Source organism: Eleutherodactylus coqui, chromosome 2, assembly GCF_035609145.1.
Source record: "Eleutherodactylus coqui strain aEleCoq1 chromosome 2, aEleCoq1.hap1, whole genome shotgun sequence".
Taxonomy (NCBI): domain Eukaryota; kingdom Metazoa; phylum Chordata; class Amphibia; order Anura; family Eleutherodactylidae; genus Eleutherodactylus; species Eleutherodactylus coqui.
This window is the reverse complement of record NC_089838.1, coordinates 68,605,097-68,622,929: the sequence shown is the minus strand read 5'-3', so window position 1 is coordinate 68,622,929 and position 17,833 is coordinate 68,605,097. Positions and strand designations below refer to the sequence as shown.

The following is a 17,833-nucleotide window of genomic DNA, read 5'->3' as shown; positions in this document are numbered from 1 at the left end:
CTGCCAGAAGAGAAGAAGACTACCAGTGTCGGGGACCCAGGGAGAAGCTGCAAGGGAGCCACGGACAGCGCTTCTAGGTGATGTATATATTTTTTGTTTCTTCAGATACGGCTTATTTTCGGGGTAGGGCTTATATTTCAAGTCCTTGAATTTCAAACCATTCATTTCAATCTGGATTCCCGCACATTATTACTACACGAGAAAAGATAGGACTTGCTCTATCTTTTTCGACTGTAGATAATACTACATGCGAGAAAGATAGGGTAGGACTTAACTTCCTGCTATTTTTTTCAAACTCCCACGCACAAGTGTGGAGTTTAAATTGTCTGAAAAAATAAACAAAACACAGTTCATGCGCTAATACGTATTATCGCATGTGTCTAAGGTAGCGACCCTCTGGCGGGGCTGAAACGTTGCATTGCACGCCATGTGTTTTCCAGCCCCATTGAAAACAGAGGGAACGCCCAAAGATAGGACATGCTGCGTTTTTTTCTCCTCGCACTGCGATGTGATGTGGGGAAAAAAAATCGCTCATGTATATGACCACATTCATAAGAATGGGGTTCATATTCGTGCGAGATTTGTACATCTCACGTGATTTTCTTGTCCATGTGAAAGCGTCCTAAAGCCAGCTTCACACAAGCGTATTAGAATTGCGTATTAGGCGCGCGGTGTACACACATATAATGCGCGGTACATCGCAGCAATTCAAATACATCGATTTTCGCAGTTACACTGACACTAGCATTTTATTCATTGCATATAATATGTGAGTGTAAAGGAACACAGCATGTTCTATTTTACCGCGTATTATGCGTAATACAGCCCTGTTGTTCTCTATAACTGCGTAAAAAACACGGTACACTACGTTTGTCAGGAAATTAAACAAAAAAATGAAACCAGGAAGCCCGTGCGAGACGGCGTGCGTGAGATACACGTCCAAATCGTGTGAACTTTGTCTTACTGTATAGGGCTTTTCCTTTATGACGCTGGTGCTACATGGATATCCCCTCTGATCTGTGAGACAACCAAGAGTAGTAATACTAGTCCGAGGGAGCAAGGTACTTTATAAGATGATCTGTGATGACGGTTGCAGGGTCTCATTGTGTATTAACTCATTATTTGACTGTTAGGCTATTACATCTACTAACATATGTTTTACATGCCTGTAGGAATGTCCTAGTGGAGTTGTTAATGAAGATACATTTAAGCAAATCTATTCACAATTCTTTCCTCATGGAGGTGAGTACTTTATATGATACAAATCATTGTATGATGGAACCAGGCGACATAATTACCTGCAGTATTAGCACATAGTCATATACTAGATTGCCTGATCGCTTGTAAAAAAATGGAAAAATGATACAGAAATGTACCTTTAGTTGGCCTTATGACACGTCAAGTTTTTTCGAAGTACATTTACACTTTTTATGGGTGACTAACCACTACAGTTCTTTTTCACTGTGAAATTCGCAGCATTTTTTTTTCTCCAGGGGTCTATGGGACTTGGTAATGTTAAAATCGCATCGCGCAATTTGCGATTTTGCCGTGATGCGTTTTTAACATTAGAAAGTCCCATAGACACCTGGGGAGAAAAAAAACAGCAAATTCGCAAACGCTAGTGTGTAGTCACCCTAAAGGTGTTACCGAGTCATTACTTTTATATAGTTTCTACCCAAACCTATAAAAAAGTAACATACTCACAGTGGCGCTGGACCGCCGCCACAACAACTTACAGGTGATGTCCCGTCAATCTGTCACATGGGTTTCTAATGTAGATGCCTGATGTCACTGATGACGTCACTGAAAATCTCCCATTGGTTACAATGGTCACGTGGTTCAACAGCCCACATCACTGCAGCTGATGTAAGTGGAAGATCAGAGCAGCGACGGCGGTAGAGCAGGGCACGGTGGGAGAGGAGTATGTACCTTTTTTATTTTATTACATACTCCATCCCCTCACTGCTACCAATGTTTGGAGTTCTCAGAAAACCCCTTTTAGGAAATCACCCTATGTGTATAATGTATAACTCTATAAGGCCAGAATTGTTGTAATTATTAATTGTTTTCCTATATGTATTGTGTATAATTTGTCATAAATATTTTTTTTCACATTTTTCTAATAACCTATATATTTTTTTTATTTCCACTCAACAGATGCAAGCATGTATGCACATTATCTGTTCAACGCGTTTGATGCTGCTCAGTCTGGATCAGTAAAATTTGAGGTAAATCACTGTTTGCTTGTTTTTTAATTAAATAACATGCAAATGTGTAAAATCAGTGCTGACGTCACGGTCCGACTGCCCCACTAGGGCAACAGTGGATCTCCCATGAGGGAACGGTCTCTGCAACGATAATGTCCCCAGTGATCCAGCAGAAGATAACCTCACTTGAAGCTTTTTTTTTGGAATCAAGCAGTTGTCTCTAAGGTGTATTTCTTACAGTCTCATTCATAAATAGGTAATCTATTAAGCTTTATTTATGATCTGTCCTGTCTACAGAATGATAAGAACAAAAATTACTTGTCATTGAAAGTGGATGTGTAGATGCTCTTTGTTGATTGAGGATCGCTCAGGATGAACTTCACTGGTTGGCCCAAGGAACCCCGGTCTAGCACTGGCTGATAGACTACGGATTGCGAATTACATGCTATACTTGGAAAACTATGGCTATGAACACCTTATGGGGGAAATTTTTTTTTTTTTTCATTTAAATGCATGTATTTTGGGCTAACAAGAATTTTTGCAATAGGGTTTAATTTTGCACTGTTTGTATTTCTGAAGCTTCTACTTATCAATGTATGTAGACACTGCAGTCTAAGGGGCTGCACACATTGGGACTTTCATGTACGTCAGCCTTACGTTTGTGCCTGTTTTTACATTAAAAAAGAACGTCTTTCAATGTAAATTCGTATTTTCTTAATAAAGTTTTGAAGTCAAACACTTTTTTTTTTTTAATCTTTAAGGTATTTGATAATATACAAGTGGAAACATACGGCCATACATTTTCATCCGTTTTCCATTGATGATAATCTTAAAAAAAAAAACCCATAAATGTTTCCATACTTTTTTTGTGGGACAGAAAACCATTGTATGCTACACTTTTCGATCCCACAATATATAGAAATTGAAGGTTGGTCAACATAGTCAGAAGTATGCACTTTTCAACCATGTTTCAACGAATATAGTCAAAGAGTCCGTCAAGCAATATGTTCTAGAACTTTTTTGTATTGAAACGTATAAACTTGACAGATGGTAAAGTCCTAATGTGAACCGCTCCCAAGGCTTAATAGGAGATCATCCAGAGTGCTGAACTGACAGAACCTTCATCTCTTATCTGCACTTGTGGTCTTGGGTCAAAAAACCCACATCAAAAACTGCATGTTTGTTTTTCACTGCACTGTGGGATTCTGTCTGTGGTCTCCATCGCAGGCACCAAAAGCAGTGCTGTGACCGAACCACCAAACTGATATGAACTGAATAATTTGCTGCCATTAATGAAACAGACACCACTTTGGCATCCATTTGAGAGGATTTCTGTTCATTCCCGTTATATGTGTAGTATAGAATACTGAAGTCAACTGCATTATTCTATACTCCAAATACAGCAGTCAAAACGTGAAAAAAAGAAATCTATTATTATATCAGCACATGCTTTAGAATTGGTAGCCTTCATGATGATTATGGCTTCACTAATGTACTCTACTTTTCTTGTAGGATTTTGTAGCAGCCTTGTCAATTTTGTTAAGAGGATCAATTCATGAAAAGCTGAGGTGGACTTTCAATCTCTATGACCTAAACAAAGATGGGTACATCAACAAAGAGGTACATAGTACACTAAATATTATTGATGGGGTTGTCAGGAATTTACAATAGACCTGTCAAGATATTTTCACTTAATTGCAATTGCTAAACAATCCATATATATTCTACGAGAGGCTCCATAAGACCCCAGTAGGTGTCCTCTATCAGGAGATCCTTCACGTTCTGTAATTTCTGATGTGGCTCCTCCATGGACTTGGTGGATTCAAAAAGCAGAATAGTACTGCATGAACCACTGTCCTTCTTGTCAAAATGACTAAAACCATGCCAGGAATCAAAATTAATATAAAAAAGTGTTTACGGTGCTTTTCACCTTGTTGAGCCTTTCCATTTCCTGGTGATTAGTGTATGTATTTCTGTAAAAAATTTGGACCATCTTGGTTTGAATAGCAGCTGATCAAAGTCTATGCCCGTAGAGCTAGATCTGATATGCATATCTTCTCAGCCGCCATGCAGGAGATTTGTCTGAGAATCTCCCCACATGTACCTGTAAGGGGTCTTTCACACAGGCACTACGATTTTCACATGAACGAGAGGTAGCCGCAACCAAGTTGTGACTGCATTACCCTTTTTCTCGCGCATTTAGACGGTCAGGTGCGCCGCAGCCCGGAATACTGTCCGCCAGGGAAAGAGAGTGCAACTCTGCTAAACTCCCTCCCCCTCTCCGCCCCTTGCAGGCTGCTGGCAAGGGAAGGGGGCTGGTTGGGAGTTTAGCTAGGTTCGCTATTGCGCAGGAAAATAGAGCAGGTCCTATTTTTTATGTGCGCAAAAAAGTCATTAACCAATTCACTAACCTCTGAAGACATTATGATTTAAAGCTGTACAGCTTCGATGTTGGAAGACATCCGTCAGGGTTTTCTTACTGTATATTGCCAGCCTCTCTGCTGTCAGAGCCTGTCCAACATGTCACCTGACGCAGTACTGGCTTTAGCCAGCAGATAGCGCTGTTGTATAACGGCAGGAAAAGAGTAAGCCCCCTAGGAAAACCAGGATACAAATTGGATTGGAAAGGGTTAATGTGAAACAAACCCATTGACATCAGTGTGTTCTATTCTCTGCGTATAGCGAGCGCTAATTCCGCACGCACAATGCGCAGCGCAAATACATTCAAATGAAGGAGAGTGAGGAAAACTAATACACAGTAGTACCAGGAAAGATGTGCATAATTCTAGCACACATACTAAATAAATAAAATGTCACATATTGTTCATATAAAACATTCTGCCTCCATATAAATACTGTAACTTCTTCATTGACTACTTTCTATGTATTTAGTCAAAATAGTAACCATATTATAGATCGCACGCTGTAATTTACATTGTCTTCTGAAATATATAATCTAGCTACCTGTCTAAATTCCATTCACATACTCATTTGTTCTTAACAGGAAATGATGGATATAGTTAAAGCCATATATGACATGATGGGAAAATATACCTACCCTATACTCAAAGAAGATGCCCCCAAGCAACATGTGGATTTATTTTTTCAGGTTAGTATTTATTTCTTCTTTACACAGTAATTGTACTTCACTTCACATGAAGTGGTTCCAATCACCAGAAAAAACATGACTAAATTCCAAAGGATGAAGAAGCCGGCCGGTGTTAAGCATATGATCCAGAACAAAAAGGGGTCTTAAGCCCCGACATAACAAACCCACAGATACCACTGGAAGAAGAAATACAGTAGAGATAGTGCAAAGAGCAAGAAAGAAGAATGGAAAAAGAAGGAAGATAGAATGGAAGAAAGAAAAAGAGTTGAGCATATAGGAGAGATGCAGACACTCATCGAAAGTCTATTGCAAAGGGCAGAGAAATACCCTCTCCAATCAGGTTCTTGAAGGATGCGGACTGCTGAAGGAGGTCTAGACTTGCCAATGAGTCAAACGTTTGTTCCATTCTTCAAACAGCTTTAAGTATACACTTTGTTTAGAAAAAATCAAGCACCTAAAAGAAGTTATAGTTTTGCTGCAAAACTCGGCAAGCAGTTGCATCTCAGGCAGATATGTAAAAGATTAGAGTTGTGGCATGATTAGATGAACAGTCTTGATACCTGAGGCCCTAAAAGTGGTTCCACGCTTGGCCTATAAAAAAGGCTCCGTTTGTGTAGTGGACCTCTTTTTCTACAACACAATCAAAGAGATTTTGCTCAGTTAACAGTTTGAGAGGGAGCGCATTATTGGAATTCAAGAAACTGGATGGCTGAATCGATGAATTGTCTTCCATGTGGGCCAGCTTGGCTGAAGGACATTTGGTCTCACAGCGCCCATTACGTGTACTACCTTTGATACTCACCATCGCCTCTATTAGGAATTATAGTTAACAATGTGATTAGTCTCAAATTAAGTGTACACTGTTTGCAAAAAAAAAATCAAGCATCTAGAAGGAGTTGTCATTTTTCTGCAAAACTCGTCATACAGTTGTCAGGCACGTGATTAGAGTTTTGGCATCATTAGATGAATGGTCTTGCCACCTGAGACCATAAAGGTGATTCTAGCCCTGGCCTATATAAAGGTTCTCAGAGGCTACTTTTGTGTAGTGAACCACTTTTTTTTACTTCTGTAGAGTTTGTTGACCACTAGACGTCTCTATGATTCCAGAGTTTGAGAGGGGGCGCATTATTGGAATGCGAGAAGTTGGATAGTCATATTGACAAATAGCCTGCCCCCTTTGCCGTTCTGAGAAGTGTTGGGACCAGTGGATGCATGAGAGCACACACGCAAGGCGATCAGGCTCAGGATGCCCTCGACAGACCACCAGTAGAGAGGATCGTCTGATTGTCCGACAAGCATGAGCAGCTCCAACTGTTTCGTTGCCCGACATCCAAAGACAAATTGCACAATTTTACAGGCCCATGTGTCTATCAGAACCATTTGAAGGCGCTTGGCTAAAATATATTTGGTCTCACGGCATCCATTACATGTACTGCATTTGACACCCACCTATTATCACATCTATTTGCAGTGGTGTCGTGAGTGACAAAACTGGACCACTATGGAGTGGAACCGGGTTGTCTTCAGCAACAAATCCAGGTTTCCTGCTTTTGCTGTGGAGGGGCACATTGCCCTCACTGTTGGTATGATGGTCTGGAGGGGCCATCGGATATGACAGTCGGTCACCCCTAGTACTGGTACGAGGGATAATGACAGCTCAGCGATATGTTCAGGACATCCTGCAGCCACATGTGATCCTCTCATGGCTTCCAAGAGGCATTTTTCCAGCAGGATAATGCTTGGCTGTACACAATAATGCCTCCAAATTTTTGCCACACTTCCATGGCCTGCCCAGTTGCCAGATTTATCGCCAATAGAGCATGTATGAGACCACCATCTTGTATCCATGCTAGAGGTGGTACAACAAGGTAGTAGAGCCTTCATGCCCATCTGTATCACATCTTGGATCCAAGCTAGAGGCGGCCCAACAGGCTACTAGAGCCTCCATGCCTGCCTATATCACATCTTCCATCTACACTGTAGTGGCCAGAAGTCTATGTTGCTCCATACGTGTCATGTCTTTTGTAGATGTGCTGTGCAAAGTTGTCATTTTGTTACGTGTATTGCACAGCCGCGGCAAGCTAGTGGTTAATGTTTGCATGAGACTGGGAGATGCTTGCAAAGTATCAATTTATGTCCTGTCACATTGTATGTGTGAGATTATAAGTATAAGTGTTTTTGGTGTGGTAATCAGTCTGGAGTTAGGAGTCCATCACAGAGTGTTCAGAGTCACATGGGGGTACATTCAACCCTCATGTGGTGAGGTGATAGAGGAAGAGGAAAGGTATCCTGAGGGTCCTATACCAGGAACCGTGGAAGAGAGAGTGCAAGAAAAGAAAGAGAGAGAGACAGTTTTAGAGTGAGCGTGTCCAGAAAAGGCCGAGACCACCATGCAGAGGTACTGACCTACCCCTATCCTCCTCTGGAGACTTCCCCTTCCCCTTGTACCAAGTTTTCTACAAATAAAGTTTTGCCAGGCCCTGACCATTCCCAGAGACATGAGGTACTTTAATACTGTCTGTGGCTCATTTATTTATTTACCGCCGAGGGTCATTCCGGTGGGTAACGAAACGGTGGCGTCACTCGTGACAACCTTAAATCCTGTTTCCATGTTTATTTGCCATCCCTCTCTGGCTGAGGCAGCGTGTGTACCTCCTGGAGGAAGCCTGGTAAGTGCCACCGCGACTCTACCTTCCCAGCTCCTCCACGTGTGCCGTCCAGGGTCACCCTATGGCAGTGGTGGCGAACCTATGGCATGCGTGCCAGAGGCGGCACGCAGAGCCCTCCCTACTGGCACGCGCCCAATCGGCCGCTCACCAATTGTGAATACCAGCAGGGGCGGCGGCTCCCCTGCCGGCATTCACAAACGGCACTGCTAGCCGCGCTGATCCCGGCACACAATGACTTCAGTGTGCAGCTGGAATCCTCCTCCCCCCTACCCTGACGTCTCCTACTACTTGGTTCCGCCGGGAGGGGGGAGGCGTCCGGCAGCACACTGAAGTCAGAGTGTGTGCCGGAAGCATATTAACTCTTTCTTCCCCACGTCTGCCGCAATCAGCAATTCCCAGCGACCTGGTTGGTTGTTTGCGTTGGCTGATTCACCAAACAACCAATCAGGTTGCTAGGAATTACCTATTGAGGCAGAAGTGGGTAAGAAAAAGTTAATATGCATGCCGGGACCATCGCTGACCAGAAGAGGAGCAGAGCTTACAGGAGGAGGAGGAGGTAAGTATGTGGGTCTCGGGAGGGGCACTGTGGGGTGTCACTACTGCACTGGGGGCCGCAGTGGGGGTGTCACTACTGCACTGGGGGCCGCTGGAGGGTGTCACTACTGCACTGGGGGCCGCTGGGGGGTGTCACTACTGCGCTGGGGGGGTGTCACTACTGCACTGGGGGCCGCTGGGGGTGTCCCTAATGCACTGAGGGGGGGTGGGGGGGTCACTATTATCGCTGGGGCCGCAGTGGGGTGGGGGTCACTATTACCGCTGGGGCAGCTGTGGAATGTCCCTAATGCACTGGGGGCCGCTGTGGGGTGGGGGGGTCACTATTATCTTTGGGGCCGCTGTGGGGTGGGGGGTGCTATTACATCTGGGGCCGCTGTGGGGTGGGGGGTCACTATTACCGCTGGGGCCGCTGTGGGGTGGGGGTCACTATTACCGCTGGGGCCGCTGTGGGGTGGGGGTCACTATTACCGCTTGGGCCGCTGTGATGTGGGGGTCACTATTACCGCTGGGGCTGCTGGGGGGTGTCACTATTACCGCTGGGGTATGTTTACAGGTGGCAGAAATGGGCGGGGCTGTTTCAAAATAGACAGTGCGCAGATTTTGACTACTTTTTGGATGCGGAAATGCTGCAGAATTTTCCACAGAAATTTCCGCTGAGGACATTCTGCAGTATTTCCGCATCCTAAAAGCAGTCAAAATGTGCTCCCTGTCTATTTTGAAGCGGCCCTGTCCTTTTTAGAACGACGGGGGTAAAATCATACGTCGTGATAAGCCCCGCCCCCGACGTGTTGGCACTTTGCGATAAATAAGTGGGTTTTAGGTTGCAGTTTGGGCACTCGGTCTCTAAAAGGTTCGCCATCACTGCCCTATGGGATGCTGCAACACTAGAGGCAGCCCAACAGGATACTAGAGCCTCCCTTCAAGGGTTCAGTTTTCCGCAATAAATTATCCTTTTGCCTGATATTATAATCACTTATATAAACGTTACAATCACTCAGAGAAACTTTCATTTGATTCCATCAACTCCTTCTAAGTGCTTGGTTTTTTGACAGTGAGTGTATGATTCTTTCTTTTAATGGATTAAGCATTACTTTTACAACAACTACTTCTTTATTGTTGTTTTTTGTTTTTGTTTTTTTTTTAGAAAATGGACAAAAATAAAGATGGAGTTGTAACCTTGGATGAATTCATTGAGTCATGTCAAGAGGTAGGAAATTATAGCAATTGCTTTATTTTGTTTGTGGTTATATTAAGCCTTACAGTGTTACAGTTCAACTATTAATTATTATGTTTTTTTCTATTAGATCACACAATACATAACTATTTGATTAAAATCATAAATAAATATCTTATGTAGATATCACAGTTGCATATTGCTATATCACCCCCGGAGTTCTTCTGATTCCCTCTCGGAACATCCACCAGTGCTGTCCAGTGCTGGGGAGAACAAGCAGCTAATCCTGCACTGATTCTTCATTTTTTGGCCTGCACAATAGTAGGCATCACTGATCATGTATAAGAGGATCCAAACCGTGGGACTGATGAACATGTGTGACCAGCGCAGGACACATTAGGTGGACCTTCTGAAAAAGAATCAAAAAGTCCCACGAGAGTGCCATAATAATATATACACAGGAACTTTTTTTAAGTGATAAATGGCTGTTGGCAGCAGTTCTTCACTGCTTCTGGTTGGTGTATAATGATGTCTATGGTTATTCATCATTTTAAAAAATGGTTCTGCTCTGCCTGCTGTGAGATTCAGTCTAGTGAGGTTGGGAGGGAGGGGGGGGGGGGGGGGTCGCGTCTCTGGAGCTCAGATAAGTAAGTTTATGATGAACAATGCTAGTCTGCAAACTTTTGGAATCTCTATGAAATGCCTTTGGTTTTAAGAGAATTGAGTGAAGTGAAATACTGAAGAGTGGGTTGGAACTTCAGAAAGAACATATTTCCTTAGGTACAGACACACAGGGAGCAGTAGTTGATTCAAACACAGTGCTAACACAGCCCTTAACAGCAGGACGGGAGTCTAAATGAATCCACCTTCAATTATTCTCAGGAAAATTTTATTGTGGAAAAACGCCCATTCATGGAATATTTAACAGGACAGGACTGGCATAGTGCTGACACCCTGGATGCAGACCACCACAGAGAGTATGGGGGATGTCAGGATCTAAGCTATATAGTGGGGGTATCTGGAAATCAGAGTAATGTGGAAAGAACAGTTTAAAAAGCATAGTGAGAAAGTAAATGTGGGTCTTGCTAGTGTGTCTTGGTCTAAATGTGTTCTGTCTTAAGTATGTGATAACACTTGGTGACTTTAGATTCAGTGGGTTAAGAAGGGGGCTACGTCTTTTCTACACTCTTGTGAAGTCACTTGCATAAATGATGCCGTCCCCACTATTAACAATGTGGTCCATGATTAGCAATGCCATCCAATGTGCATCTTGTGCACCGTTTTAGGGTGCATAGTGTTGTACAACCCCTGGGTCTGAACCAGTAAATTTCAACATTGCAATACATCCACTTCATGGAAAGGGGTTTTGCTGCTCACTCATCGGGCACTTATCAGGGGGTATGTGGATGTGGAGGTAGCATGAATGAAAACATGGAAATGCCAAAAAAAAATAAACCAGCTAGTTGAGTGACAGTTAAAAGGTGGAGTAGAGCCAAGAGTATCAGGGAAGCTAGTCCTGAAGTAGCACATTTCAGCAAGTTTCCCAAGTTGGCAGATGAGGGGGATGTCTGTTCAGGGGTGGGTGTGCTGCTAAAAAGAACCCATTTCTGATATCCATGAGATTGTCCACTTCAGGAAGGAGAGGAAGAGGAGTACAGGGCAGGCTAGACCAGTTCTGGTAATGGGGGATTCCGTTATTAGAGGAACAGATAGGAGAAAAAAGTCAGGGATTGTCACTGTATTGCCTACAGGTTGCTTAATTTTAACATTTACAGATTGCCAATAGACAGGGAGAGGCTGGCAAGGATCCAGCAGCCATGGCGCACATCCGTCCAAAAACAAAGTTAGAGACAGAAGAAAGTACCTTAACAATGATTTCAGGGATTTAGGTCATAGGTTTTGGGCAAAAACCTCTAATGTAGTATTTTCTTAAACACTACTTGTACCATGGGCCACACTAAAGATGTATTGGGAGAGAAGAGAAGTTAACAAGTGCCCAAGAACTGGTGTAGGAAGGAAGGAGAGATTTGGGTCCTTGGACTTCTCTGTTGCCTACAAGCTCTATAGTATGGATGGACGGCACATTAATTGGGCAGCTGTACTTGGAGAGAAGATGGCAAGGTGGCTTGAAGAGTGTTTGAACTGGGGATTGGAGGAGGGCAACAACACAAATACAGTAGTAGGCAAGACGGTGTAGATAGAGAACTAGGATTTATTAATGAAACTGTGGGTGGAACATAGGGATGAGTTAAATTAATTAATGAGGATAAGTTTAAAATTGGACAGGATGCATTTAGTTATCTTGAGGTGACAGGATCCTGAAAGAATCGCCCTTCTCAGGGTGGTTGCTCTTGGGCCTTGTGCTAGGGCTATAGTAGATGGCTGGGTGTAGGGAGTTATAGGGTTAATTATCAGGCTCCATTATTTTTAGTATTCTTACCCATCTGAGTCCAGTGAGACCGCTCTATTTATTTCTATGAGCCTCTACAGGGTACATTTTGATTCATACTTGATTTGTATGCTGACGTGGCTTTAGAGATATGTAATGCGTGTTATGTGTCATCTACTCATTCTTCTGCTGCTGCTGTTATGCAGTATATCTTTTGTAAAAAAAAAAAAATATTTAAAGGAAGAAATTCCTTTTTTTTGTTCTTGAGCAAATTAACTCCTTTTCTTTTCCAAGCTAGCCATTTGGACTTCAGGAATGTTCTTCTTTTCCTGTCTCCATTTTATCTATGAACATAGCAACTTCATGAAAGGATTTCTTTTCTGATGCTTTTGTACAAGAAACAGGATCAAAAAAATTACATTTCTTAACAAATACTCTCACTAGCTGTAAGTCACAATCCATATACTCTAGGTCTAGGAAATGTCGACAGAAATGAACATGTGTCTTCATTTCCGCAGAGTTTTAAAGATGTCAGCCGTTGACATTCTGTCGCTTGTCATCCACCAGTATAACTTTCTCAACCTATCTATGTGTCCTGTAATATTTCACTTTAAGGGAACCTGTCATTTTAAGTTACGGTGCTCATAGGACGGGTCCCGAGGAGTCCAGGGATGTGCTTTGTCTACTTGAACAGTTCCTTGTTCTCACACTGTGGCTTGCAGACAATGCAGCGGACTCATCTCTGCAGACTATGTACGTGCAAATACATTGTTCTCTATGGGTGCAGTCACAGCAGGCAGGGATAACTCTGCTGCGCTGTCAACGTACCGACTTGTATGGAATGGGGGGCCATATAAGCATGCACCGCACATCCCTAAACGCCTCAGGACCTTCCTACGAGCACCATACGGTGCTCATAGGTGATGATAAGTTCCCTTTAGTCTGAAAATGTTTTCCACAACTTCAATCATGTGAAGTGATATTTATGTTTATTTGCTAAAACAAATGTGACTTTTACACACCTTAGAATTCCCTTATATGTCCATAATTGCATTAAATGAAGGAATAATTTTGCCAAACTAAAGGTTTCAGAATTTTTAAGTGGGATGTCCGAGAGTTTGGGAAATTGAATATGCTTCAGGAAAAGGGTTACAAAAAAAAGAGAAAAAGTGTCATTTTTTACATTTCTTGCTGCTGCGGCACTGATGGTGTGGTGGTTCCTGACTGCTTTTGCATGTATTTCTGGAGCGATGACGTGCTATACATCCATGTGACCCCTGCATACAACGCCTGGCTTCAGCTACGGTATAGCACATGGCCGCTGAGGTATGAGTGGCTGCACCCATTATGTGTGTATATGGCACGTCATCAATCCAGAAAAATAAACAAGGTTCAAACGGCGCCACCTGCTGTAACAAGTGAATAATGGTTGTTGGCTTGAAAAATAGCAAAAAACAAAGATAATGTGTTGATTGATTACGGTCACCATAAGGCTGCCAGTACACAGCCGTGTCGAAATATCGCTAGCGATATTCTGCTGCTGGGGAGCACTGAAAGGTCTCCGCAATGAGCCTATATTAATGATAGGCTCACCGTGGAGATTTTAATCCTGCGAGCGGAAAATCGTGTGCAGTAGGCTGCGCTTTCCATAGTTGTCCTATGGAAAGAGTGTCATGTGAGCTCCACGTGCGATTTATCGCCGCGGATCTCGCTATGACACCCCGCTCTTGGACAGCCAGCCTTAAGGAGCATAGAAGTTTATAGCATACTGACTCATCACTGTACAACAATACACTGTAAGAGTATGTAATCAGCTATTAAACTGCCCCCTGGTGGTAGCTGCAGTTAGCCAGCAGGTTATGCTTTGAAGTTACACCCATGCAGGGAATTTGGAGTTTGGGTATCTGAAGAATAGAGCTGTGACCACTATAAAGATGTACAGTAGAACATGTCGGCCTGAGCATGCTGTGTAAACTGCAGGCATCATGTTATAGAGCAGGTGGAGCCGAGCAGAATGATATATAGTTTTATGGGGAGAGAGTCAGTAGAACTTGTTGTATTCATTTACATCTCTGCTCCTTCTGCACTTAGAGGTCCAGTGGGCGGTCCTATCACAGCTCTCTGTGAATGACTGCGGGGACAGAGGTAGGTGTCAGTCACTGAAGGACCGCCCAGTGGACCACAGAGCAGAGGAGTAATCCCTTCCCACCCTATGATGTACTTGGATGTCATGGGAAGGAACAGGTTAACTCGAAATACCACAAGCAAAGCATCCTCAAGTGGGCTCCATCTGCTACGATACATGCAGGGAACCATCGTTGGACTGGTGTTCATTCCAGGGACTATCAACACAGATTGGTATCTGCATCTCCTGTTGATGACAGACGGTGACCTGACCCTATCATAGCAGAAGCCGGCCACTTTGAGTGCACTTTGCTTACTTCAGTCATAGCAGTGGTCCCATGAGACTTAAGCCCCATTTAGGCAAGACGAACTGTTGGGCAAACAATACCTGGCAGCTCATCCCAGTGATGCTCACTCCTGCGCTGTTTTATAGAAGTATCGTTGGCATCACCCACAGTGCTGCCAGCATGGAGGTAAAGCAGGCCGGTACCCCTGAGCATAGACACACGCTGTACATCTATGCTCAGGGGTACCGTGAAAGCTACTGAAAAAATAGCTGTGATGGAATTCCGAGATGAAAGCAGATGGGGCCATTGACTTCTATTGTGAAATGGACACCTCAGTCGTCTATGTTATGCTGTACTGCAAATATAACAGAAACAAATGGAAACCTTGTAAAACAGACGCAAAAGAGGTGTTCGTTTCACAATAAAAAAGAATGGACACATGTTTCTGTTTTCAGCAGCTGTCACAGAACCCCCAGGCATAGTCATATAGTGTGTACAATAACGCTGTGTGAATGCTTCCTTAGGGCTTTGACAGATGTGCGTATGGACAAAAACGCTCGCTGCTACAGAGCGTATTTGCGCATAAACCAGTCAAATGTCTTTTTTTTTTTACCATTCAAACATCGCGCTGTTGCACGCAAAAACCAAAAAATCTTAAAGTTAGGGCAGGGATAGGAATATCACATGATAAACACGCCTGTGAAAATGAAACCATTGAAATCAACGGCTTCGCTTTGTTAAAGTTTGCTTGCATCACAGTCATCTGTTTAAGGGTGAAAACAGACAGCTATATGCCCAACTACGCTTGCCAGTTGCACATGAATGAGAGGGATTTCTTTCCCTCCTCCATATGTTCAAACTCCACACCATAGCGCAGGAGTTTGAAAAAAATACGGGAAGACAGGGGCTGCTCGATCTTTCCCACACATAGTAGTCACTTCATTTTATTTTCCTCTGTGAATACACTGTGGAAAAAACTGTTTAATAGATTTTTCTACATTATTTATTAAAGGGACAACACTTAATCTTTTTACTTTTAATATAGTTTAAGAACAGTTTAGGGTTAGTTTTACTCTCTTTGGCAATAAGTTTCTGTCTCCATCGTTGCTGCTTTTTTCACATTTTTTCATAATTTAATTTTTTCCTATAGGTTTTTAGTGCTTCCTCGCTGCCTTCTTGTCTGAGGCCTCGTTCACATGAGCGTGGTTTACACGCTGCTACAGTAGCATGTAAACCACGCTGCTGACATGCAGGAATTCTGCTGTGAACAAGCTGCTCCATGGAGCAGCCTGTTCACATGTCTGGGCTGCAAGCAGAGTGCTGCCACTGCTCCCATAGAAGCCTGTGGTCAGCACCATGGACAGCGCCTCAGTACAGAGCTGACAGGCAAGTTGGCACTCGCTGTCTTAGCTTTTTTTTACCAGCGCAGATTCTGCGCTAGTAAAAAAGCTCAGTGTCGGCGCTTCCATAGCATCCTATTGGTTGCTATAGAAGTGTGGCTTACACACTGCTGTAGCAGATTGTAAACCATGCTCGTCTGAAAAAGGGCCTTAATAGTAAACGCTTTCTTTTTGCTCTTTACTACCCCCTTTTGATCTTTATTAAGCCACACTGGTTTTCTCCTATTGCTAAGTCTTTTATTCGGGTACGGTATGAACTGCTCGCAGTAAGTAATTAGGATGTTTTTAAACGTTTCCCATTTATTGTTTGTACTCCTATTTTTGAGAACATTATGCCAGTCAATAAAGTTAAGGGCATCACTAAGCTGATCCAACTTGGCCTTCCTAATATCTAGTATTTTCGTTGCACTGGGGCAAGCTTTTTTTGCGCATATGCTCATGTGAAGCTGCCTTTAGGGCTTATTCGCACGTCAGTATTTTTCATCAGTAAGCCAAAGCCAGGAGTGGGATCAAAATACAGAAGAAAAGCAAATCTTTCCATTATACTTCCTGGGTACGCTCCACTCCTGGTTGTGGAAAATACTGATAAAAAATACTAAACGTGAATAAGCGAAATATGCTGCATCTTTCATGTCTCAGGGCTAATATGCAGGCATTGGAGCTCCAGAAAGAAACAAAACAGGTAAAAATGGTAGAACTGCTTTGTTAGAGTGCGGAATTAGAATATTGTTTAGGATGATGTATCACATAAAGCAGGTTATAGAATATATAACACGCTTTGCATCTTAACTCGGCTTGTGTTGTCTTTGTTTCAGGATGATAATATTATGAGGTCGTTGCAACTGTTTGAGAACGTTATGTAACGCCAAGAACAATCTTTGTTATGGAGAAGAACAATATAACATATTTTCACCTTGGGAAATAATACAAACCACAGAAATGTATTGTCCTGACATTTGAAACATTTTTCAATACTGAAGAAATTCATTTTCTATGGATCCATAGAAGCAACAACGTCCACATTTCTTTTCCATTACATTGGACTGGAATGCATGTTCATTTGAATGCATACTGTATATCCTTTTTTTACTTTCTAGGTTATTTGTAGACATTCTATTGTTCCTTGTAAATGCTTCTGCTTTTCTAACCCGATATTGTTAGAACGAGTAAAGATCTACTACCGTGTGGTGTTACCTTCTTTAGACATTTACTGAGATTGGAAGCTATATGATTAATAATAAAATTTTATATATGTTTAAGGAACACACTACAGTGATATCTGATGTCGTCTCTTATCACACATTAGTCAAACTGAATGGTTTCTGACCAGAGGCGTAACTTGAAGCTCTTGGGCCCCAATACAAAACCTGTAACAGGGCCCCAACTCTATTGCTTTATTCATAGTACTGGGCTCCCTATATGGAGAAGAGAGGCCTTATGGGTCCCCTAAGGGTCCTGGACCCGGGTGCAAGTGCATCCCCTATAGTTACACCAGTGGTTTCTGATCTTTAGCTTACCAGTTGTTTCTGGATATTTTACACCTTTAGTAACCTGGACAGTATTCACACTGCTGATATTAAAGTGGTTTTCTGACCACTAATGTACCCCAGGAAAATAAAAGCACCATTACCCTCTTACACTGTCTCTCGGTCCAATGCCACCAACGTGCCCCCGTTGATTCAGGAAGCAATGACAACTGTAGCAATCATGTGCATTCATGCGCACACGACCACTGAAGATAATAGTGATTATAGTGGTTTCGGAAAGTCTTCAGACCCTTTCACTCTCTTACATTTTGTTATGTTGTGGCAAATTAAAAATAATCAAGTTTTTCCCATTATTCTGCACTCAGTACCATATAACGGCGAAAAGAAAGCCGAACATTAGAAATGCTAATTTTTTATTTTTTAAAAATGTAC

At 42.7% G+C, this 17,833-nt stretch overlaps 1 protein-coding gene across 3 annotated transcripts in view; it reads left to right on the top strand.

Annotated features, from left to right (window-relative positions):
• KCNIP1 (potassium voltage-gated channel interacting protein 1) overlaps positions 1–17,169 on the top strand; it is a 342,826-nt gene extending 325,657 nt beyond the window's left edge. For all 3 annotated transcript variants that reach the window (XM_066591093.1, XM_066591092.1, XM_066591091.1), the window contains 6 exons: positions 1,173–1,242; positions 2,158–2,228; positions 3,720–3,827; positions 5,212–5,316; positions 9,685–9,747; positions 16,730–17,169. In XM_066591093.1, the coding sequence (XP_066447190.1) occupies positions 1,173–1,242; positions 2,158–2,228; positions 3,720–3,827; positions 5,212–5,316; positions 9,685–9,747; positions 16,730–16,777 (465 nt within the window). In that variant the 3' untranslated portion in view covers positions 16,778–17,169. The remainder of the gene's footprint in view (positions 1–1,172; positions 1,243–2,157; positions 2,229–3,719; positions 3,828–5,211; positions 5,317–9,684; positions 9,748–16,729) is intronic.
• The last annotated feature ends 664 nt before the right edge of the window (positions 17,170–17,833 follow it).